This window comes from Nelumbo lutea, chromosome 7 (genome assembly GCF_056320005.1).
Source record: "Nelumbo lutea isolate HS-2025 chromosome 7, American lotus-T2T, whole genome shotgun sequence".
Lineage (NCBI taxonomy): Eukaryota > Viridiplantae > Streptophyta > Magnoliopsida > Proteales > Nelumbonaceae > Nelumbo > Nelumbo lutea.
This window is the reverse complement of record NC_142690.1, coordinates 31,858,045-31,883,184: the sequence shown is the minus strand read 5'-3', so window position 1 is coordinate 31,883,184 and position 25,140 is coordinate 31,858,045. Positions and strand designations below refer to the sequence as shown.

The window sequence follows — 25,140 nt, the reverse complement described above, 5'->3', positions numbered from 1 at the left end:
TCAGCCTAATATTAACCCCCTTTTCAAGTTTTTGTGTGCTTGTTCCATCTCAGTTACCTCGTGTAGTAACCAGTAAGTTGCTTGCCTTGCTTCCTATATTCATAAAAAATAAAATGTAGTGCTATATTCTATGGTACATGCAATTTTGGATCTTTTTTGCTTCCATAATGATCTATTGGTCATTTTTGTTTAAATGAATTGTTTTGTACAGCATATATGCATTATTGAGTTTTTTCAGCTAGTCCTAATGATTGCTTTCCTTTCCCTTTCCCCTTTTTACAGGATGGTGTGAATATTTTGGCTGTTAACTATGGTTCTCCTGGAGCATGCCAGTATCCTCGGCCACTGAAATATGTGAGGCAGATTGAATCTTGTTTTCTGTTCTCTCCTATAAAAGTAAAAAAAAAAATAAAAACAAAAATAAAAAAGAGGAAAAAATCCTGTTTAGACTTTTTGCATGTGAGATATGTGAGAGCACATAGGATAGTTTCCACCAGACCACTAAGCAACTCCAATTATTTATTTCTTAATAAAGAACTAACCAACTAAATGACAAAGAGTACCGCTGTCTTCTGTCTTGGACAGTATTTTCTTCCTACAAGCAATTAATTTCCCAATAAAAAGCAGGGTAGTCAAATAATGCTGGTCATGTCTTGGATTGGTTTTCCAGTTTATGCTATTCCAATTAGAGGTCATTGTCATATTCTTTATGGTGAAAAGAGGAAAGAAGAAAAAGAAATTCTGAATTTTGCTTCTCCACCCTAACTTTTTTTTTTGGTTCACAATTCCAAAAAATAATTAATCTCTCTCTCTCTCTCTCTCTCTCATGAAGTTTCATTGTCAATCAAACAAGACTCTAAGGTGGGATGATCACTATATATATTATATTATATTGGTGAGACTGATTTGTCTAAACTATAAAGAACCCTGTTTGGAGGACTCAGTCTATTGGGTTCATTTGAACAATGGTTTGTGTTATTCATGCAATTCAATATCTTGTCTTTTCTGCATGAGACTGAAAATTCCGCTCGTGAAGGAGTGATGACCGGGCATGAACAGTTATGCTGAGAAAATGTGTGGTCTCTAAGATTTTCTTCACTATTTGCTGCTTTTTTTTTTTTTTTTTTTTGATTGGAGACAGAGACAACTTAATGTGACCTTTTCCGGTGCTTTGGTTTGATAATTCATAATAAGGGCAAAAGCACTTGGATTAATCCTGGGCATGTGGGCCAGAATTGCTGTATGGAGCTGAGTGTTGGGCAGTCAAGACACATGTCCAAAATATGAATGTGATAGAAATGTATATGCTGAGATGAATAAATGGAAAAACTAGAAAGTATAGGGTCAGAAATGAAGTCATTTGGAAGGAACATAGGAGTAGCCCCAAGCCAATGGGTGATAAAATGAGAAAAAGTAGATGGGTGATTCAGTCTTGTGCATAGAAGACCACCTACATTACCATAAGAAAAAAAATCAGTTATAAGTTGGACTTGTAGATTTCAGCAATAAAGATCATGTAGAATCAATGTGTAACAGAAAAATAAGCAAGAAACTTAGATCAGCAAGATGGAAGAGAAAGAGAGGGAGAGGAAGATGTGAAAGGAGAATAGATCGTGGGGTCTAATGAGATCACCATTAGTATTTATAGCAATGTTCAAAATATCAATACAGGCCGATATGCTGGTAGGGGCGTATTGGCCTGTATCGAGGCTCATTTTTCCTTTTTATTAGTTTTTTTTTTTCAATCTGGTTCAGAGGGGTCGGTTTAAGGCCCATCTACCCCCTGAACCAGGGTCTGACCCAAAACACCCACTGTAGGGGTGTATTGGGAAGCCACCGATATGATACGTATCAGCCAATACGGCCTGATATGTATTGAAATTTTTAACCTTGATTTATAGTGGTTCATGTCTTTAGATTCTCACCTGGACATATATGTGAGCAGCTAAGCATTTAGGGATTTTGGAAAACATGTGAATCAGATTGTTCTTGGAACAATGTCTGCTTGTCAAAATGAATTTTCACCATATATATTCAGTGAAAAATTCCTGGTTTTCAAGGCCAATATCAAAGCATGGGTACAGAAAAGTGCAGCTTTTTATGTTCCTGGTTTGCATCAGCTGATATCCCATTGTTTTTCTTTTCAGCCTGGGAAGTGGTCTTTCAACTCCTACACAGTCCTGAAGAACAGCGAACAGGCACCGAGGTAATATGATTATACCGGCTCCTTCCATGTTCAAGTTCTGTAAGTTTTATTGCAGGAACATAAAAAATATGCATTGAGGTGGATATGGTGGCAATACATCCAAGAATCAACCATTGAGTGATGGGCTATTCTTTTTTTATCAATGATGGTATACTTCATAGGCATGCATAGTTGCACAAACACAGACATGTATGATGCAACATACACACATTAACATGAATACATGCAAATACATGCATAAACACAACAGATATATGGATAAAAGCTCATTAGTGTGTAGCAGGAAGCTTCCCTACATGAACCACCTATTTTTACCACATGGATTGGCCACATGTTCAGTCCCATAGTCTATCAGCCATATGCCCCACCTTTTGTTGATGGTTTTCACAACTAACCTAATAGTCACTCAAGTTGAACTTTTTAATTGCTTATAGTGGGCTTATTTTGCAAATGTGGTGAGGTGTTTGCCAATTCTTTTCGCACAAAGAATGAGGAGAGGAACTAGCAAACCTGCAAATATAATAAAAGGCTTCCTAATTGGGTCAAATTCAGGAAGGCCTGTTGCTGGTCCAACCTATGTTTCATGTGGTGGAACCTTGTGACTAGTCCAGACTGTCCCTCAAATAGAGGACCCTCTGGATTGTCTACATGTTCACTTCTCCAGTCCACATTACCCCATACCCGTCTGTATAGGAGTTTTTCCCAACTAATAATGACCTTCCAAACTTCTTTTTTCTTTTTTTTTTAATTAAAAGATGCCTAGAGAAACATTGGACACTTGCAAAATGTTTCTGGATGAAAAATTTTCCATGAGGGGTGAGGAGAGGAATGTGATGATTCCTTTAGAGCCCCAAAATAAGTTGCCAGGTGGAAATTTCCTGGATTGTTTAGACTTCTGTAGTACATTACAGGATATCTCTTTCCCAATTCAGCACTCTTTTCTCAATAGATAGATTTCTTTGTTGCCATTTACACATGAATAAATTTGGAAGTTTGTTTAATCTTACAATGCAACAATGGATACTTGTACAGAATCTGTATATTGGTGGGTAGAAAGAAGAAAAAGATAAGAAAAAAATAAGAAACAAGAAACAAGAGCAAGAGGAGAAGAGAGACCGGAACAGACCTGGCAATTGAGGAGAATAATTTAATCTCCCAGCTTGTGAGGCCTATTTGTATAGATTTCTTATAACCAATCAAATTGCAACATTGCCCCTGTTTATTAAGAATATTGTGATTCCCAAACTACCCCCGTCATGGAATAATGAAAAGACACATATACCCGTGTCTAAATAAGAACAAACAGCATAAAATAAAGAAAATAAATAAAAGCTATTCTCTAATACTCTGCTTCAAGCTGGTATATATGTCATATAGACCCAGCTTGTTAATAAGAGTTGATGTAGTGCCTTGTTGAGCAGATATGCTTACTGGTCTCCAGTCTTTACAAACAGGGTATTCACATCTCAGCATTGAATCTTTTTTCTGATGAAAGCAGTCAATGTTGATATGCTTTGTCCTTTTATGGAACACAAAGTTTGATGCAATATGTATCACAGCTGGAATATCATAGTATAGGTGCATAGGAAGTGTCTTATTAACTAATGTGGTGCTGTTTTCTGAGGAAACAACATTGATTCCAAACACCTACTAAATTATCTCTAGTTCTTATTTATCCTCCCCTTTCACTAGAGCCCCACCCATTTATACTCCTGTTTTATAGGAACTTCCACTTCTAAATTCTCCAACTCCCTCTATTCTCTCCACTTTCCCATACAAATAAGACCCTACTTAGTAAGATTTGGTTTAGCAACTAACATGAGGGTTAACCTAACTAATTAATAAACTATCTATAGTTCTATACATTATTTCCATTTCAGGTTAATATTTACCCATTTAAAATAAATGAGGGTCAACCCAAGTACCCAATCACCCATACAAGTGACCTTTTTGACTATTTTTAAAGTATTTAACTACTTAGTTAATTAATGATAACACAATTAAGTCATTAATTACATAATCATCAATTATTTAATTAAAACATAAATAAATCTTAACTCAATTTATTTCATTGACTTACTTAAAGTCATTACCTTAATTAAATTAAATTAAATAACTAAGATTAATTAATTAGTTATTAGTTAACTTTGTGTATGCCTAACCTATACAGGGTTATTTAGTCAGTTACTTTTATTTAGTTAACTTACTTTTATTAATTAAAGTAGGAAATTATTAATTAATCTTTTAATTACATTAATTAACTTAACAAATTTAGTTAACTTAGAAAATTATTATATAATTAAAAGATTAATTAAATAATAAGATAATTATATAATTAGTTTACTAATTAAAACTTAATTACAAAATCTTATTCAATTAGTTAACTAATTGATCAATAACATAATAAATTAGTTATTTGAGTTAATAATGTAATAAAAATTATAGATAAAAAATAATATGGATTAATAAAAATTATTTTAATACTTTTATTAATATAAGTTTTTATTTAAAAATAAAATTAATACATGTTTATTAACAAAACAATAAAAAAGTAAAAAAATAGGTTCAAAAATTAAATCTTATAATTTGATATCTGTTTAAATTTCATCTAAAAAATGATACTACAAATTTGTTGATAAAATTAAAAAAATTACAAAATTATTAATTTTAAACTTAATTAATATTAATTTAAAATCTCCTAATCCATTTAAAAATAACAATAATTAATACTAAATAACAATTTAGTAAAAATTAAAACAATTTAATAAAAAATAAAAACTAATACAATTGGGAATGCCACAATAGTTAAGATAGGGCATGGATGATAATGATGAAAATTCTCCTTTGGGTGCAATTTATGTGGGTTGGGTTGAGGGTCAACCCAAGCCCAATCCTCGAGCTGACTTGGCACAACTCAAGGTTAAGCCCAAGTTTACCAACCTAGGCCCAACCCGAGCTTAACCCAACATCTCAATCTGGGCTTGGGCGTGTTAAGCTTTGTAGCCCAATTTCAATGGATTGATAATATGTAGATATGTATATCATAAAATGTTGGGCAGACTTAGATTGGGTTGGGTCGGATAGAGCTACTCAAGGCCTCGACTCAAGCCCAACCTGAGTTTATGTTAGGCCAAAGTTTTTTGGCTCAAGCCCAGCTTGAAGTTCGAAAATGTAAAGAGACTGGGCCGAATGGGTCCTAGTATCTTCTCTTGTAATATCTTTTCTTTTCTTGTTGGCTAATGGGCCTGCTATTTCTTTTCGTTTAATCTCTTTATGTTACTGCCTAGCTGGCCGCCCACTTAAGGGCATACTTGTCATTACTCTAACATTAATTCTTAATAAAAAAGGATTAGAGGAGAAAGGGAAGATAATTCGAATCTTCTTCTTCTTCCTTCTCTTTTCGCCATCTTCTTCTCTTGTATTACTGCTCTTACTTCTCTTCTTCCTTTTTTCCCTCTAATCTTCAAATTTACACCTAATATTTGAGGACTGATTTACATCTTGGCATCAAAACAGGTCTATTTCTTCCTTTTTTTTCTTCTTCCTCTTTTCCCATACACCCTTAGATTAAGAGTGTTTATGGAGAGATAGGTTCTCTATAGTTCAGAGGATCTCTGGCCTAGTTGTTAGAGGGTTTGGAGAGTTTAAATCTGGTTGGATATTGCCAAGAAGTGGTGTTGTTCTGTTGTTGCCCAAAACACTAGCCGATTAGAGATTTTCGAAGGTACAGATAAAGGTGAAGCTTTGGGTGTGGCGCTCTGTGCTTGGGAGGTGTCTTTTGACTCCTAAAGGAGGGCGGTTCAGGTTTGGAAGAGATTGGGAAGCTCTGTTAGGAGCGGCTGCATCTTCTCTTTCTCCCCAACAATTGGACGGAGTAAAACCCTAGTTTTCAAGCATTTGGGTTCTGGTTTGATTTCAAGTAAGTTTATATAGACAATTTCTGGTTCTTTGATTTTCGTTTGATTAATGGAGCCATACAGAAGTGAGTTCAAGCAAGTGTCGGTTTCTGGCCTTGGCTCAGTAGATTCCGTTTTGACTTGTGTGACCACAATCAAGCTAGATGGGACAAATTATCTTGCTTGGGCACAGTCTATAAGAATTTATGTCTGTAGTAGAGGAAAACTCGGGTATCTCACAAGTAGTAAAGTGAAACCCGAAGAGACAGACCCTGAATTTGAGAGATGGATGCAAGAGAACTATATTGTCATAGGATGGTTGGTCCATTCTATGCAACCTCATATAAGTCAACATTATCTCTAGATGTCTTCGGTTAAGGAGATATGGGATAGTGTTACTGAGACCTATTCACAGAAGTTGAATGTAGCCAGAGTCTATAAGTTGAAAAGTAATGTGAAGAACCTAAGACAGGGGGAGAAGAGTGTAGTAATCTACTACTCTATACTGAAATCTCTATGGCAAGAAATTGATGTTATGGAGACAGTTGTATGGGAGAGTAAGAATGATGTTGAAATGTATAGGAAGTTGGTGGAGAGAAATAGGGTGTTTGAATTTCTCACTAGACTCAACCCTGAGTTTGACATCATTAGGTAAAATATCTTGGCTAGAGATGAGGTTACAGGTACTTTATCCTTTTTATTGATGACTACTCTCGTTATACTTGGATTTATCTCATGAAATCCAGGGATGAAGTACCAACTATTGTGCAAAAATTTCATGAGCTCATCCTCACCCAGTTTAACACTCGGATCAAAATATTCCATTCTGATAATGCTAAGGAGTATTTTGAGAAAACCCTCTCCGCCTATCTTGAAACTTTTGGGCTTATTCATCAAAGTTCTTGTTCCTACACTCCACAACAGAACGGGGTGGTGGAAGGGAAAAACAGACATGTGGTTGAAGTTGCCAGATCCCTCTTGTTTGCATCCCATGTTCCTATAAAATTTTGGGGAGATGTTGTTCTTACTACTACTTTTTTGATCAATCGTATGCCCTCCCAGGTCCTTAACTTCAAAACCCCCTTTAGCCTTCTCTTCCCGGATGAGGATATTTTTTCTCTTCCTCTCTGTGTTTTGGGTGCACTTGTTATGTGCATATTCATAGTCATCAAAGGCACAAGTTTGAACCTAAGGCTCGTAAATGTGTTTTTCTATGATATTTTTCCACACAGAAGGGATATCGCTGTTTTGATCCAGTTAGTGGCACCCGCTTTGTATCTCGGGATGTCACATTTGTTGAGTTGACTCCTTTCTTGAGCATTTCTCTTGAGGGGGGAGAAATCTGAAGATCCCTTTGCTATGTCTCCAGCTGTTCCTCTTCCCATTCCTCTTGAGTCCTATCATGAGGTGTCTACTTCTCCCACTGGACCTACCTCCGATATTCCTATTCCTCCTCCCCACCTCATTCTCCTATAATTCCTCCTCATCATGTTCTCCAAAGGTGGTACCAAAGGCACAAATTCAGACATGGGCAGGTTGTTTCCACTCCTACAGAAGAGCCTCTTGCTCCTCCCATCATTACTGAGGTAACAGGTTAGCCTTCTTCTGACCCATCTACATCTTTCCCAGACCTTGACCTTCCTATTGCTCTCCGCAAGGGCAAGCGGAAGTGTACAGTCCATTGTATCTCCAAACATCTGTCTTACAGCCTTCTCTCTCCTTCCTACTACTCTTTTCTTGCTTTTGTTTCTTCCCATGTGATACCTAGGTCCATACCGGAAGCGTTATCTAAACCTAAATGGAGGGATGCTATGATGGCTGAACTGGATGCTTTGCATAAGAACCATACCTGGGATATTGTTGACTTGCCTAAAGGGAAGGAACCAGTGGGTTGTAAATGGGTGTTTACCATTAAATATCACTCTGATGGATCTATTGAGAGGTTTGAGGCTAGGCTGGTTGCTAAGGGCTACACTTAGATGTATGGTATTGACTATCTTGAGACATTTGCTCCTGTAGCTAAGATGACCTCAATCAGGGTTTTGTTATCTCTAACCGCTACTTTTGATTGGCCCCTACACCAGTTTGATGTTAAAAATGCCTTCTTGAATGGAGACCTATGAAGAGGTCTATATGTTTTTGCCTCCAGGGGTGTATGGGAAGGAAATGCAAGGCAAAGTGTGTAAACTGCAGAAATCCATTTATGGTCTCAACAGTATCCTCGGGCTTGGTTTGAGAGGTTCAGGGCTGCTCTTGTCTCCTTTGGTTACACACAAACTCAATCTGATCATACCTTGTTCTTGAAGAGAAATGGCTCTCTGGTGATCTTCTTGATAGTTTATGTTGATATTATGGTCACGGGTAATGACACTCAAGAGGTCAGTAAACTAAAAAGATTTCTCAACTCTGAATTTGAGATCAAGGATTTGGGAGATCTTCGGTATTTTTTGGGCATTGAAGTTGCTAGGTCCTCAGCTGAAGCAGAATACAGGGCAATGGCACATGGTGTGTCAGAATTACTGTGGCTATGATCCCTTTTAGAAGAATTGGGGGTTGACTACGAGAAGCGAATGATGCTCTACTGTGACAACCAAGCAGCTATCAACATTGCACATAATCCTGTTCAATATGGCATAACTAAGCACATTGAGGTTGATAGACATTTTATAAGGGAAAGAATTTCCTCAGGAGAAGTTTGTTTGCCATTCATCACATCAGATGAACAATTGGCTGATATCTTGACCAAGGGAGTTCCAAGAGGGAAAATGACACACTATATAAGCAAGCTAGGCATGATTGACATCTATGCTCAGCTTGAGGGGGAGTGTAAAGAGACTGGGCTGAATGGGTCCTAGTATCTTCTCTTGAAATATCTTTTCTTTTCTTGTTGGCTAATGGGCCTCTCTTAATGGGCCTGTTATTTCTTTTTGTTTAATCTCTTTATATTACTGCCTAGCTGGCCACCCACTTAAGGGCATACTTGTCATTACTCTAACATTAATTCTTAATAAAAAGGGATTAGAGGAGAAAGGGAAGATAATTCGAATCTTCTTCTTCTTCCTTCTCTTTTTGCCATCTTCTCTTGTATTGCTGCTCTTCTCTTCTTCCTTTTTTTCCCTCTAATCTTCAAATTTACACCTAATATTTGAGGACTGATTTACATCTGAAAACTCAAGCCCAACCTGTGCAAAGCTTTGGTTGAGCCACATTAGGCTCGGGTTGGGCCATCCCAAGTTGCACCCCTAGCTCCTTTTGCCTCAAATTCTTTTAATAAAGCTTGTGCATTGCACGGGTCCCCACTAGTATAGTTAATAAGATAGAATGCAGTAAAAATAACACAACTCCAAATTTGTGGTACTGTCATTTGAAGGAAAAGAATTGTAGTCACTTCGTAGAGATAATGGTTTCTACATTTAGCTACAATATTTGGTTGTGGTGTATGAACACATGATCTTTAGTGTCAGATCTCATTCTTTTGCATTCTTTTGCATTATCAGATTGAAGAGCACAAATAATAGAGCCAAATTGGGATTTTATTTTTATGAAAAATGGTTTAAAAGAGAAAATAACTCAAACATGTCTACTCTCTAACACAGAAACAAGTAAAACAAGTAAAAAGTTGTGGTTCTGTGTAAACCTTGATGTTTCTCTAGCTATAAATGTTGCATGTGATAAATTGACCCATAATATATGGTAGAGCCTTGACTAGCCACCTTTTGGATTCGCATTGACCCACATCAGCTCAATAATATGTGATTCTAATGGTTCATAGATGGCCATTTTAGTTTGTCACATCAATGGTTAAGACGACTAATGTCAGTCAGAGTTTTATGGTCATACAATTGAGCTGCTTTGTGGATTAGCAGATTACTAAAGTGGAAGTTAATTAAATTGGTTGACATTCAACAGAATTCTAATTTGTCACTATTGTGTTTGATTTTGATTTGTTTCATATTCTCTTCTACTAAAAATTGCAGTTTGGTTTTTGCAGAACTCCAGTGTTTTCAGAAGAAATTCTTGGTGGGGAAAACATAGAAGGTGAAGGCACAAAGCCACCAGAGAGATCATTTTGGGCTAAATATGTGAGTGACATCATTTTTACAGTTTGACTGGATAATTTTTCTGGTCTCTGTCCTAGTTATTGTCGTTTACACCGCAAAGGAGAAATTAATCCTATTTGCTTTTGTTTTTTGCCCTTTGACCCAATGATTCAGTGGATGTATCTGATTCCTCTCGGGCTTATCGTCATGAATGCCATCACTCAAGCAATGAACTTGCCTGAAGAACAAGCAGTGGCCCAAACACAGCAGACAATGCAACAGCATGCACCAAGTTCTGCTGTGCGAAGAAGATGACAGATTAAAAACAATTTGGTATGAATTACATTGCGGTTACCTTCCTGTAAATGGATTGTGCTGCATCCACCCAAAATCTGAACCACAATCCATGCTCGTGGATCTTGATGTCAACTTTCATTTGAAGGGGGAACTAAACACGAAGCTACGTCAAGTCGATGTAATTTATTTCAGCATTTTCCTATTTGCATGCTTTTTCTAGGTGCTTGAATGGATTTCTAGTTCTAGCATAATCTTGTTGAAGTGCCAGTGGTGTTCGGTAGGGAAATTTGACTTCATCAGGGATTTAGATGATAGAAATGAATTTTTCTAAAACAGGATTTGCACAGCTGTCCGTGCTTCTGACCAATCTACATTAGAATCCAGCCGATTACTGAATCATTCAGTGGACATAACATTAAACATTGTCCGTCGCACAGTAACAACAGACTTGTGATGTTAACCATCATCCCAGACTTCATTAATTTGTACCCTGAGATCGGATTTCACATTCAAGGGTTAGTAAGGTCAGCTGAAGACTTAACAAATCACCCGGTGCCAGATTTCCGATGATAGAAGAGCAAAGCATGCCAATCCAAAAGGCAAAAGCTGCAGCCCATCTAGTAGATCCAAATGTTTGCAGAATTCACACAAGATCCAAAGCATGCATCTTTTCATCATCTGGCTACCAAGGTTCAAAGTATCGGTATTACAAAGAGTAAAGGCTCCAGAGAATTATCTCTAGCTTGTTGAGGATCCCCATTGAAAGGAAAAGGGAAAGCTACCTCCTTTTTTTGATAAGTGAAAAGGAAAAATTATCTGGGATTATAGATGGAAGGCTGATTAGGGAGACTTTCAGAGAAATAGAGGAGAAAGTAAAAAGTTGGCAGGTTGAAAAAAAAAAATCATCTAATGGTATGATGTTGCAATTTCTCATGAGATCTTTTAAGCTATAAAAAATGGTAGTGGAAAATGTGGATGTAAAACAACGAGGAATTCTATGGGGTAAAAAAGATGATAAAAAGCCATAAATCTAGTCAAATGGAATACAGTGTGCAAGGTGAAGTCCAAAAGAGGATAAAGCATTAAAAACCTCAGTAGGGTAAATGTAAGTTGTATTACAAAGCTAGGTTGGAAAATCCTTACTTAACAACCTATTGGTTCAAGAAATCAAAAGTAAGTACCTTAAATATGAGAATTTTTGGCAATTCTCCCCTAAAAAGTATATATCATGGGCTTGGAGAGGAATTTTAGAACATAGGGAAGTATTTAAAAAAGGAGATTGGATAGAAAATTGGCAATTGTAAATCCATACAATTCTGGTGTGATAATTGATTTGGTGATTCTTCTTTGAACGACATTTTAAATCTCTCCCATAATGACCAATCTTGCATGGTCAATGAGTTTATGATAGAAGACTTAAAAGTGTGAATGATAATGTGGAACTTTTGTTTGACTAAAATACCCTAATTTTTGAATTTGGTCACTTTCTAATTATATGGACAGAATGTAATTTGAATAATCACTTTTATTTTCATTTAAATTCCTCTCATTGTCTTATATAGTGCATTTATTCCCATTAACATTCATTGAATCATAATTTTTACTAGAATATCCTTATTTTTGAATTTAGTCCCTCTCTAATTGTGAAAGCATAAATTGTAATTTGAACTACTACATTTCTTCTTGTTTAATTCCCTTTCATTAAGTCTCATATTTAGGGTATTAACTCCCATTCTTTCATTGAATTTTATATTAATTATCCACATTAAAGAAAAATAAGTGTAATAAAGAATAATTGTTTTTAATGAAGAAAGAAACAAAATACAAATTTAAAACCAAACAAAAAATGGAGTTGTTTTCCTATTTGGTGATGAGTTAACAATTCAACATTTTAGGTAAAATCTGTTAGTCCTAGAAGTCCTAATTAAATAAAATAAAAATAAAAAAAGGATTAACATACACAAAAGTATAAAATGCAAAATAGTTTTGTAAAAAACATTTGGGCACATCTTTAATATCATAAATTCATCATATTAAACAAAAATAAGTATGAAAATAAGAATAATTTTTATAGACATGAAAATATAAAAAATTATAAAAAAAAATAGAAACATATTATCTACTATCATCATTCTCATAAAAAATTTCCACGTGCACACTTTCTAGTTTTAGAAAAGGTGCATCTAGTGATATGGGACAAAATTAATTCCATCTATTGGACATAATGACATTATGATATACAGATTAGACACTAAAGAGAGATTCCCACTTAAATCCCCTTACATCTTGATGGAGGATAATATTGAATTGATCAACTATGTAAATGGGGTTTTGAGGTTATGGAAAATTCAATGCCCCTCAAAAATTAGGTTTTTATGTATTTACTATTAAAAAAATAAAATGTTGATTGGTTAAAAGAGCTAGGGGATGAGGCATGATGTTCATTGTTGTTTTGTGGCTACGATAAATCATCTCCTCCTTTGTGGGGAAGGGAGATAAATTTGGAATATGCTTGATGATATCATTCCAACATCATCATCAAATGAGGGCTTTCTTGACTAGTGGGAACATGTGGTGACTCTTGGGGATAAAGACAACCAACCATAGTTGTCAAGGCGACGCCTGGGCGGCAAGGCGCCCTTGGAGGCTCGGCTCGCCCAGTCACCTAGCAGTTTTGTATACTATCTTATAAAATTCTTTTATATTGTTACTTTTTTGAGATCATAATTATAAAATATACATTATTAAACAAAAATATGCATTTTTTGGGTTTATAAACTAATTTCTTTTTATTATTTTCTTATTTGTTAGGGTTTAATCAACACAAACATTGCTAAATGTTGTACTGAACCCTCAAAGACTTCGGAATTTGAACCAATAAGGGAAAAACTTAAAGTTTTGTTTAATCAACACATTTCTTCCTCCACATCTTCTTCTTCGTCTTCTTCTTCCACCTTTTCTTTTCTTCTTTTCCTACAATAAAAATAGGGGTTTAGTCCTCATTTTTTGAATTTTCTTTTCTTTCTTCCTTTTCTTCTCATAAATATGTTGATTTTCTAGACATAAACATGAAGTTTATAATTTTCTTGTGAAAATTATGAATAGTTATTAAGGAAATATGGTTGTGGAACCTTGGGAACTACCTAAGATATGTATTTTTCACTTAAAAAAAATCTATCGCCTAGGCGACGAGGCAACAAAGCGCTCCCCCTGTCACCTAGCCTCACCTTGGCACCTTGAAAACTATGCAACCAACACTGGTATATAATGGAAAATGTAAGTGTGATCTTATGGAATATTTGGAAAAAACATAAATGATCAAAATTTGATAAAATTTTTAAAAATAAATGTATGACCCCTCTTATGTTGGTTGATAAAGCTAGGTATGAATGTCTAGAATTTATCAATTCATGCTCCAAATTGGAGCCTACCCCTTCTACTTATTCTATAGGTACTTGTGTGCACTAGAAGAAACCAGAGAATGGGGAAGTGAAAATAAACTTTGATGCTTTAGAAGAGTGGACAAAAGATGTGCAGTTGGCATGATCTCTAGAGATGATTATGGCAAGGTTCAGTAGGTTTTATTTAACGATATTAGTACTTGTTCGAAAAATGAAAATAAAGCTTAGGCTGCCCTCAAAGCTCAAAAGGTGGCTACGAAGTTTGCTCTCACAAAGATTACTATTGAAAGAGATTCCATCAATATTGTCAATGGTCTTCGTAGGAGAGAAAAGCTCTCATGGAACATAAAAATGTTCTTCTGTGAATCCCATGAAATATGTAATCCCAATTTGCAACAAGCTCAAGGTGTCATAAGATCACATATTCGGAGAGGCAAATTTTGTGGCTAATAGGTTGGCCATCTTGGGCCACAATATTAGTGTATGAAGCCCATTTATTTCTAATTTCAAATTGAGTTGTACTTGTTTCTTTGACATGTAGGATCTTTTTTTTTAAGATAAAAAAAAAAGAAGAAAATTTGTATTCAAAACAAAAGCAAAGAAAAAACAGAAAATATAGTTAGATTTAAGCATTCATGGTGTTCCAGAAGTCATCTCCAAAGCTTGCTTTGCTTAAACCTTCAAATTCTGGCAAAACTAAGACCCACCCTACAATACTTGAACTAATGACAGCCCCTAATTCTCTATTGCTTCTCAATTTTCCTTAAAAAAAATCTCTTATTTCTTTCTTTCCAAACATCCCAACATACAACAAATGGAACATAGCTCCAAATGATTTTTGTTTTGATGCTTTCATTTACCCTTGGCCAACACCCAAAAATTTCTAGGTAGATACTAGAATCCCATCCATCCATGTTGAACAGCTTGAAAAATAGGTCCAAATACTCCTAATATAACTGCCAATCGTATCAGAAGGTGAAGAATAAATTCCTCTTCAAATAAACAAAGAGGGCGTCTACTCAGAAACTGATGGCTTTTCTTTTTCAAATTGTCTTGAGTCAGGATACTTCACATTGAAATGAGCCAAGCAAAAGCCTCCACCCTTGGAGGAATTGCTTCCCCATACTCCTTTAATTAAGTCAGACTCTACCTAATTTCTAGACAAAGCATTGTACAGAGATTTAATAATCTTCCATTACTATTTTCTTTCCACCGCCTATCATCTAGAAGTGAAGGACATACTTCCACCTCTTGAAGCTTCGCCAATAGCCCTATGCATTCCTCTATTCCCAATCAAACAAAGGTCTTCTAAATTTAGGACACCACATCACTACCCCATTGCAAAATTCAAAGCATTAAGAGATAGGTATACCCTTCTTGCTTAGACTATAAAGCTTAGGACATAACTCAGACAACTTTCCCACCCCAATCCAATCATCCTCTAAAATATCACACTTGAACCATCCCCTACCTTCCGATTAAAGAAAGGTTGAACTAAAGAATTAAACTTCATAATCCATTTCCAAACACTCACCCCATAGGGAGATTGAATTTTCCTCACATCCCATCCAAAATTCACCACTCCATATTTGTAGGCCACCACCCTTCTCTATAGAGCTTCCCTCTCTCTACCAAACCTCTAAACCCATTTCCCCCAACAAGGCCTTATTAAAGATACCCACCCTTTTCACTCCTAAACCCCCTTCTCTCTTGGCCCTACAAAGCAAGTCCCAACTCACCAAGTGATATTTCTTTTTCTCCACCTTTAGATTCCAAACAAAATCTCTCTATAACTTTTCAATTTCTTCTTGTATGAAAGCTAGAGCCTTCAACAAAGGCAAGTAGTAAATAGGTAAATTGGAAAGAACACTTTTTATTAAAGTGATTTTCCCCCCAAAGGAGAGGTATTTGCCTTTCCAACCTAACATTTGTTCAATGTAGTCAATAATAGGTTTTCAAACATGTAGAGTTGCAGCCTTCGCTCCAATGGGGATCCCAAGATAAGAGAAAGGGAACTCCACAATGAGGCACCCTAAAGCCCCAACACATTCCTCCTATCAAGCCTATTGAATCTCTTCCACCATAATCATTACACTCTTGCTTAGATATATTTTTTAGCCCCGAGAGCAATTGGAACCTTTTCTTAGAGTATAAACTTGTTCTACAGATGCATCCAAGAAGATCAAAGTGTCATTAGCATATTGAAGATGTGAAATAGTTAATCTCTTAGGTCCAACCTTGAAGCCAACCAATAAACCTATTTCCATTCCTCTATTCAGCAACTTACTCAAAACTTCCACTACTAAAGAAAACAATAAGGGAGATAAGGGATCCCCTTGTTTCTGACCCTCGAAGCCTCAAATAATTTTGTTGGCATTCCATTAACCAAAGCTAAAATTGATATGGATGAGATACATGCAAACATCTAGTTTCTCCATTTCTCCCTAAATCCCATCCTACTTGGCACTTACTCCAAGAAACCCCATTCTACATGGTAATATGCCTTTTCCAAATCAATTTTGCAAATTTTCCACCTTCCCCACTCCTTATTCTTGCATCCACACATATGTTAGCAATCAAAATTCCATCCAAAATTTGACGCCCATATATAAAAGCCATTTAAGTTGCACCCCCCACCAAGTGAAGAACCTCTTTCAGCCTTGTTGATAATACCTTGGCAATGATTTTGTATGGGCTTGTAATCAAACTAATAGGCCTAAAGTCCTTCACCCTAGTTGCACCTACAACCTTTCGAATAAGCGCATCGAAAGTAGCATTTGTTGATTTTTCGATCTTCTTCTCCACCCAAAGCTCTCTAAACATGTCCATAAGGTCCTTATTTTATAAGGTTCTAACACATCTTGTAAAAGCTATATTGAATATATCCGGCCATGACATTCCACACCTTGGCTTCCTCAAACTCTTTTTCTGGCCATGACATTAACTCTCCATCTATCTGTGGCAAAAATAGATCACCTAAATTACAAAATCTCTTTGGCTTAGCTTTGTTTTGTACAATTTACATATTTCTTCAATTATTTCTTGTCGGTCTTTTATAACCTGATCTCCTTCTTCTATCCTCAAGATTAAGTTCTTCCTCCTTCCTCTCACCATAACCTGAAAGAAAGTAGTACTTTTGTTGTCCCCCTCTATCAGCCACAAGGCCCTACCTTTTGCCTCCAAGAGACCTCTTCAAAGTGAATCGGCCTTTCCATCTCCTCCCTCATCTGTTCTCTCTCTCATCTCCCTTCCCTAGATAAAGAGTCTTCTTCCTCCAATCTATCCAAAATCGCCAACCTATCCAACACCTTCTTTCTTGTCTTCACATTCCTGAAACACAAGCCTACTTCAACTCTTTAAATCTTCTTTCAAATTTTGCATCTTTTTCATCATGGTGAATCCAATTGAATCCCTGAATAGATATGAACACCACTTTTGTTCCACTCCATGAAATTGGCATGTCCCCATCCACATATTTTCGTATCTGAATGGATTTGGACCATACTCTCATACTATACTTTAGAAGGATAAGTTTGTGCTTAGACAAGGAGAAAACAATAGTTTTTTGAATCAAATTCTCATTCACCATTCAACAAAAACTTGTCCAGCCTTTTAAGAATTGGATTGTCCTATCCGTTCGACCAAACCTGGATCTTCCAAATCATTCCTACTAATAAAGCTTCTAAAGCCCCTCATTGTCGTAGCCAATCTTTTATCCCCCTACCTTTCATTTCCACAATTCTCCTTACTACATTAAAGTCCCTCCAATGAGCCAAGGGCATATCACAGCTTCATGAAAACTTTCAAATTCCTCCCAAATCAGCCCCTATCTTTAGGTCCATACACATTAGAGATAAGGGCCATATAACTTGAAGGAACATACTCCAACACCACTGAAATGGAAAATTTCCCTAAGAAACATCACAATTTACTGAATAAACCAATATCCCAATCAGTGATGATTCCTCATGATAAACCTTTCAAGTCCGCAGCGATCTAACTTTTGTCCCTTGAGTCCCATATCTCATTAATAAATGGGGTCAGGCTTTAGTAAAACCTAATGGAAGGGGTCAATATAGTTTACCCCAAACATCATGTGAGAATTTGGTTATAAAATCCTTACCATGGGGCTCATTCTTTTTTGTTTATGCTATGAAGTTAAACTGATTCATTAAAAAAAGATGTCAATACATGATACATCAAGAGGGCAAACATTCCAGTAGATACTAGAAGAGGTACCATAATACAAAGTGATTGACTTATGTAACAAAACATTCCGTAGTGTGATTAAAGTGATGAAAACTCAAAGAAGTCATTTCAAAAGCTATAAGCCGAGCATCTTCAAGGATTGGTCTCCTTGATCGATCTTGCATAAAGTGGAATGCCCAAGTTATCTCCAAACACCAGTATCACCTTCCCAACAAAATTGTTTGCATAGATGCCTACTCATCCACATCCACATCTGGTATAAAAACTGGATGCACGCCTAACTCCAAATATCTACCTCTTTGAAATGGTTATCCAAGCAACAAAACCCTGCATCCCCTTCACCAAACCATCATAGTAAATTGTGAGATCAACATCAAAATGTAGAGGTGAATAATGCAATGCTCCGGTGTATTGTTAGAGTTCATACTGTTCTTAAGGTTTTGTTTGGTTGCAATGCAAATAAATGTGTACTGATGTAAAACTATAGCAATGAAAATGGTTTGAGTGTAAATTCTGGCCTTTTTTTCAAATTTTAGCTTGTTTTATTTGATTGCAGTAAGAATGAAGTAGAATAAAGTAAAATCGAAAACAAAATTAAACGGGAATTTGCATTTTCTTCATTTGCACTCCCATGCATTTGTACTAGTGCAAACAAAATTGTACTACAACCAAACACAACCTAAGTTTTGTCAGGTTTAGTCGAAGAAGAGAAGAGACAAGAGAGTAACACGAAAATGGATGGGTGTGTACAATCCCACACACCTAGAAAAAGATATTTATATATTAATGTGAGAATGGACAATTATGTCCTTACAAGTGTAAAATATGTACAGTAATGTACAAAGAGATATACAAAAGAGCCAAATAAAATAAAATAAAATTACAAAGTTACCCCTCATCCTCTCTACACTCCCCCTCGAACTGATGCTTAGGTAAGAGCATCAGTTTGTCTACAAGAAAATTGTGTAGAGTGTGCGTAATAGCCTTAGTAAAGAGATCGGCCAACTGAAGAATGGAAGACACATGAGGCAATGTGATGTGACTAGTAGTGAGAAGATCTCGAGTGAAATGGCAGTCCACCTCTATATGCTTAGTTCGTTCATGGAAGACTGAATTTGAGGCAATTTTGATCGCACTCATACTGCCAGCAAATAAAGGGATGGGAGTAGAGTGATCAATGGTCAAATCATGAAGAAGAGCATTAAGCCAGACAAGCTCACTGCAAACAGAGGACATGACATGGTATTCGGCTTCAGTAGATGATTTAGAGGTTGTCTATTGCTTCTTACACTTTTAAGAGATGAGGGAATCACCTAAAAAAACACACCATCCAGTGGTGGATCGTCTGGTATTAGGGCAACCAGCCTAATCAGCATCAGCATAAGCAATCAACTGAGGAAATGAGGAAGATGAGAAGAAAAGTCCATGAGATAAGGTGCCTCTAACATATCTGATAATTCGAAGCATAACAAAGAAATGAGGTTGTCGAGGAGCTGATACAAGTTGGCTAACTATCTACACAACATATGATATGTCTAGCTGATTCATAGTAAGGTAAATAAGGCTTCCAACATGTTGACGATATAATGTAGCATCAGGAAAGAGTTGTCTGTCACCTTTACTGAGCATGGAGTATCAATTTGCTTCGAGTCAGAGAGATTGGCCATCTTAATTAAGTCACTAGCATATCTGTGCTAATTAAAAAAAAATATATCCTCAAGCACTTCAAGTGATCTTAAGACCAAGAAAGTAGGTCATAGGACCAAGATCCTTCTTTGAAGTATTGATTGAGAAGTTGCTTCAACTGAGTGATCCCTTCCAAATCATCACCAGTAATAAGTATATCGTCAACATACACTAGTAGAAGAATCACTCCTTAGGGATGATGAAGAATAAAGAGGGAATAATCAGAGGCACTTTGTTAAAATCCTACTTCAATAACAACCCCTCTGAACTTCTCAAACCAGGCCTACAGGGCTTGTTTAAGCCCATACAAGGATTTCTTTAATTTGCAAACTAGAGTAGAATCATCACAGTAGCTTGGAGGAGGCTTTATATACACTGTTTCATGGAGATTCCCATGAAGAAAGGCATTATTGACATCCATCTGATGAACAATCCATTATTTAATAGAAGTGATAGCAAGAATAAGCCGAACAATAGTCATCTTAGTCATCGACGCAAACGTCTCCTCATAGCCAATGCCATGTTCTTATTTGTACCCTTGAGCAACAAGGCGAGCTTTATATCTATCTAGGCTCCCATTAGAATTCAGTTTGACTGAGTACACCCAATGATCGCCAATAATGGAGGCATCTGGTGGAGGAAAAACAAACTCCCAAGTATCATTTTCCAATAGGACCTAAATTTCCAAGTCTAATGCAGCTTTTCAATGCCCAATTGTTGTAGCCTGTTAGTAAGACTTAAGGATATCTGTGGAAGACAAAGTAGTAGAAAGGGAACTATGGATAGTAGAATATCCATAGCGGTTAGGAGGACGAATAACTCTAGAAGAGCATCGTAAAGGAGTGTGAGTAGGAGGTGAAGGATCACTTACATGAGAAGTAGATGCGCATGGTACAAGGTCTAAGGGTGTCAAAGGAACATGCATCGGGGTCGATGAAGGAGGAGGAGGCATAGGCATTGGTGCAGCTAGATACTTCCTATGATAGACTTGAAGAGGCAAGACTAAATCATTTACGTAAGTAAAGTTGTATAGAATAGAGAAGGATGGTGCATGTAATTTAACATATTCAAAAAAAGACAAATTCTTAAGAAACATAACATTCTGAGATATACAGAGACGAAAAACTTTTGGAACATAACAGAAAAATCTTTTATGTTCTAAATGGTACCCCATCAAAGCACACATAGTTGATTGAGTAGTAAGCTTAGTGCGCTCATGGGGAGGAAGATGTACAAGGCAAATGCAACAAAAAATATGAAGAGTAGAGTAGTTTGGAGAATGATGAAAAAGACAAAAGAAAAGGTGATTGATTACTAAGAACTAAAGATGGAATGATGTTAATGAGATACACAACAGTACTGGCCACCTCCACCCAAAAGGTAATGGGAACATGGGAGTCAAGCAAAAAGGATCTCACTATACTCAAGATGTGTCGGTTCTGCGTTCAACAACTCCATTTTGTTGAGGAGTTCCTAGACAAGATCTTTGAGATAGAATACCATGTTTCTTTAAATATGTTTAAAATTCTCCATTATCATGGTGTGAAAGTTATGAAAGGTGGAAAGTACTTCTGATTTCTTCCGAAGGAAATAAATCCAAGTATATCTAGTGCAATCATCAATAAATAAAACAAAGTATTTGTATCCAAGTCTAAATATAACAGGAGACGACCAAACATCACTATGTATTAATTAGAAATGAATAGTAGCATGAATAGACGAAGATGGAAATGGTAAAATATGACTTTCACTAAGACCACAAGTTATGCAAGATTTATTAATATTCCTAAAAATAAAATTAATAGTAGGTAAACAATAAGAAGAAAACATATGATCCAAGTTCTTAGCATGTTTGTGGCCTAAATGTCTATGACATAAATTCCACACATTATTACAATGAGAGTGCAACACATCACTAGTAGTAGAAAGAAAACAAGCTGAGGATGTAGGTCTCTCCTCGAACTCAAGAGCAAACAGCCTTCCAAACCTACTCCCCGTCCCCTTTACCTCCCTAGTGTGTTGATCATGTATGACACAACCATCACGAGAAAATAGAACTAAGTTACCATCATCAACAAGTTGACCCAAAGAAATAAGATTGGTAGTTAACTAAGGAATAAAGAAGGCTTTGGGAAGATGAAAGGAAGATGATTGAGAGGTAGAAAGAAGTAAATCTTCACAACCAACAATCTTTAATGACTCACCACTAGCAGTAATAATCTAGTCATTAGAAGAGTAGGGTTTAGGAGTCTGACCAAAGAAGGCCTCAGTCATATGATTTGAGGCTCCAAAATCTATAAACCACATATAGCAAAGAAGTTAGATTAAATAGCTAAAGATGCAAGTTGTCATATCTTATCGTCAGTAGAGTATCGGAAGGCTCCCCCTTTGAGTCTGAGTTAGAGGAGACAATAATATCAAATGAAGGCTCTGTAACTGTTTGAAGTGCCTTTTATTGACCCTTCTTGGGAGGTCGGCTAGGGCATTCAATAATGATATGACCCTATTATTTGCAGTAGGTACAAAAAATTCCTTTTCTTATAGTGAGAGGCCACATGTCCAAACTCTTTACACTCATAGCACTGCATCTTGGAAAAGTTCTTTTTGCCATTTGGCTTGTTAGCTAGAAAAAAAAGCTGCATCATGTTCATGTTCTTTCTTGCTGTCAAGGGAGGACTAAATGTATAGTCTAGTCTCCTCCCTTAATATTTCACCCAATATGGTGTCCAGATCAGGCACATTTTCCCTGCTGAGTATGTTGGATCTTATCAACTCATAGCCGAGTCTAAGGTGCATAAAAAAGTGCATGATCTTCCTTTTATTAAAATGGCTTCTTCATAATTGTCACACAACAATCAGTTGTGGTCACTCCAAGATGAACAAGTTCATATTCTGCCCATAGATTAACAAAACCAGCATAATATTCATGTATTATTCTCTCTTCCTAGGTGTATGAGAATATGTCCATTTCAATCTGATATTGTTTGGACATATTTGACTACTGATACACCTTCTCAAGGTAGTCATACATCTCCTTAGCAGTTTTCAGGCCTCTCATAGGGATAGTTAAGCTACATTGATAGTGATTGAACTTAATATCCATGAAACTATTTGGGTATTACTAATTTTCCATTATTTCATCCCTTTAGCATCTGTAGCATCAGGAATGGTTGTGGTACCATCCAGATAGTCCCACATACCCTTCCCTTCAACAAAAAAATTAAAAATGGAATTTCCAGAGAGCATAGTTTGTTCCATCGAATTTCACATATATAATGTCACTCCTTTTAGATCCCATATTCAGTCAAGAAACCAAAGAAAGACTATAGAAAATATGATAAAAATCACTAGAAGTCAAGAGGAATACCTTGAGAAGGAGATAAAAATCACCAGGAATCATTGAGACCCTAAGAGTAAGAAAACGAAGTCTAAAACCTCAGCCAAAAATCAACAATCCAAAAAAGGAAACTGTAAATAGCATCCATCCAAGGAAAAGGATCAAACCCCCTTCAAAACTTCACCAAATCAAGAGATATTTGTATAGTAGATAGATCTAGTCTAGGTGACACCAAATCTGAAGTTTAGCCTTGATCTGAGATCTCCCAAGAGAGATCTAATGAAATCTCTCCTACAAAGTTTGAACATTATCTGTAAAGTAGGTAGGGTTGATAAAAAAACAACCCTATACACTCCACCGGTTGAAGGGTTTAGTAGATCTCAATAGAGAGATGAGATTACTACTCACAAAAAGTGATAAAGAAGCAAGAATAAGATCGGAGAGCAACCTGCTCTAATACCATGTTAGTTTCACTCGAAGAAGAGAAGAAACAAGAGTCATAGAAAAATGGATGGGTGTGTATAGTCCCACATGCCCAAAAAAAGATATTTATATATTAATGTGAGAATGGACAGTTCTATCCTTACAAGTGTAAACTATATACAATAATGTACAAATAGATATACAAAAGAGCCAAATAAAATAAAGTAAAATTACAAAGTTACCCCTCATCCTCTCTACAAGTTCAACAGTGGCTTGAGATGAATCACTTAAGCCCAATTGATGACTATGACTCCAACTAGTATCTCGGTTGGCAAAATGGTTTTAGAAACCAATTTGAGACTCCCTTGAGAAAGAGAGTGCATTGAGGTGGTAAAGAAGTAGTTATTTATAGTATACAACCTCCTGGAATTATAAAATAGAAGATGGAGCCTCTAGTTTTCAAATACTTAACCATGAAGGGAAGCCCCTCTTGGGTAGTTAAAAAGCTCTATAACTAGAGCCACACACTACCAATTCATCCATCAAGCAAGAAGCAACCAACTCCCAAGAGGAGTTCCTATGTTTTGGTTTAGTAGTTTAGCCAAGGGAGAAAAGCTCTCCAATTTGGTTTGCATGCATAGAAGATAGGAGAACAAAGGGAGAGGGAGTTTCAAAGGATATTACAAAGCTCTGAGACGTTTGAAAGGAGCCATGGATGTTGCATTTGTTTCAATAACTCAAGGTAAACTCTCTATTAACTTTCAAATCGTTTTTGAGTATAGAATGATCCTTGAATGCTTATAGTGTGTTTACAAACATGTATTAAGATCAACAAGTTTTGCATTAACACCAATAGTTAACCACTCCTGTATAAGTTTCGAAATATCTTGAATCACCTTTAAAGCATTAACATCCTCCTCCTTGAAAACCACTTGACACCTAATGTTCCAAATGCTCCACATAGAAACACATTAAGTAAGAAATGCTATCTACTCATCATGATTAGATGTGTCATCCCTGAAAACCACTCCTGTATAGAAATTGGGTCTACATAGAAACACATCCCTAAAAACCACTCCTATATAGTTTCAATTTTCAAAGCTTCTTCCAAAATACTGCATTTACATTGTGTGTCATATGTCCAACTAAGGCACCATTGGTTGTCTTCACCTACATCCATTCACCATCATGCAACTTGTGTCGTAGGACACGTAGGGTACGTTTGGTTTGTAATCAAAATCTCTTGGAATTGGAACCAAGATGGTCTATTCCGATAGTCTATTTGGTTTAGACAAGAATCAAAATTGAAATAAGTTGGAATGGGATTTTATTCCCAAGGGAGGGGGAGGGAATGGCCATTTCCCTCAAATGGGGGAATGTCATTACAACAAGAATGAGGGTGGGACTCCGATTCCACCCAATTAACTATAGGAATTGAAATGATCCGATTCCAAACCCCAATTCCAACAAACCAACTAGGATCGTAGTATAGCAAGTTGTGTTTCTTCATCAAAATAATGGCTCAACAAGTCAACATTCCAACTCCTATCAGCCTTTAAAAAAAAATAGAAACTCAAGCAATCCTATTAGGAATCAAAACAGCCCCCCTATTCACCATGTAATAAAAAGGGATGGAATCTATATG

The 25,140-nt window shown here is 36.3% G+C and overlaps 1 protein-coding gene across 1 annotated transcript in view; it reads left to right on the top strand.

Moving 5' to 3' along the window:
- LOC148845989 (ER membrane protein complex subunit-like protein) overlaps nucleotides 1-10,772 on the top strand; it is a 34,420-nt gene extending 23,648 nt beyond the window's left edge. Inside the window, exons 5-8 of the mRNA XM_088953383.1 lie at nucleotides 283-354; nucleotides 2,148-2,206; nucleotides 10,094-10,184; nucleotides 10,317-10,772. Of these exons, the coding sequence (XP_088809509.1) occupies nucleotides 283-354; nucleotides 2,148-2,206; nucleotides 10,094-10,184; nucleotides 10,317-10,457 (363 nt within the window). The 3' untranslated portion in view covers nucleotides 10,458-10,772. The remainder of the gene's footprint in view (nucleotides 1-282; nucleotides 355-2,147; nucleotides 2,207-10,093; nucleotides 10,185-10,316) is intronic.
- Nucleotides 10,773-25,140: the final 14,368 nt, after the last annotated feature.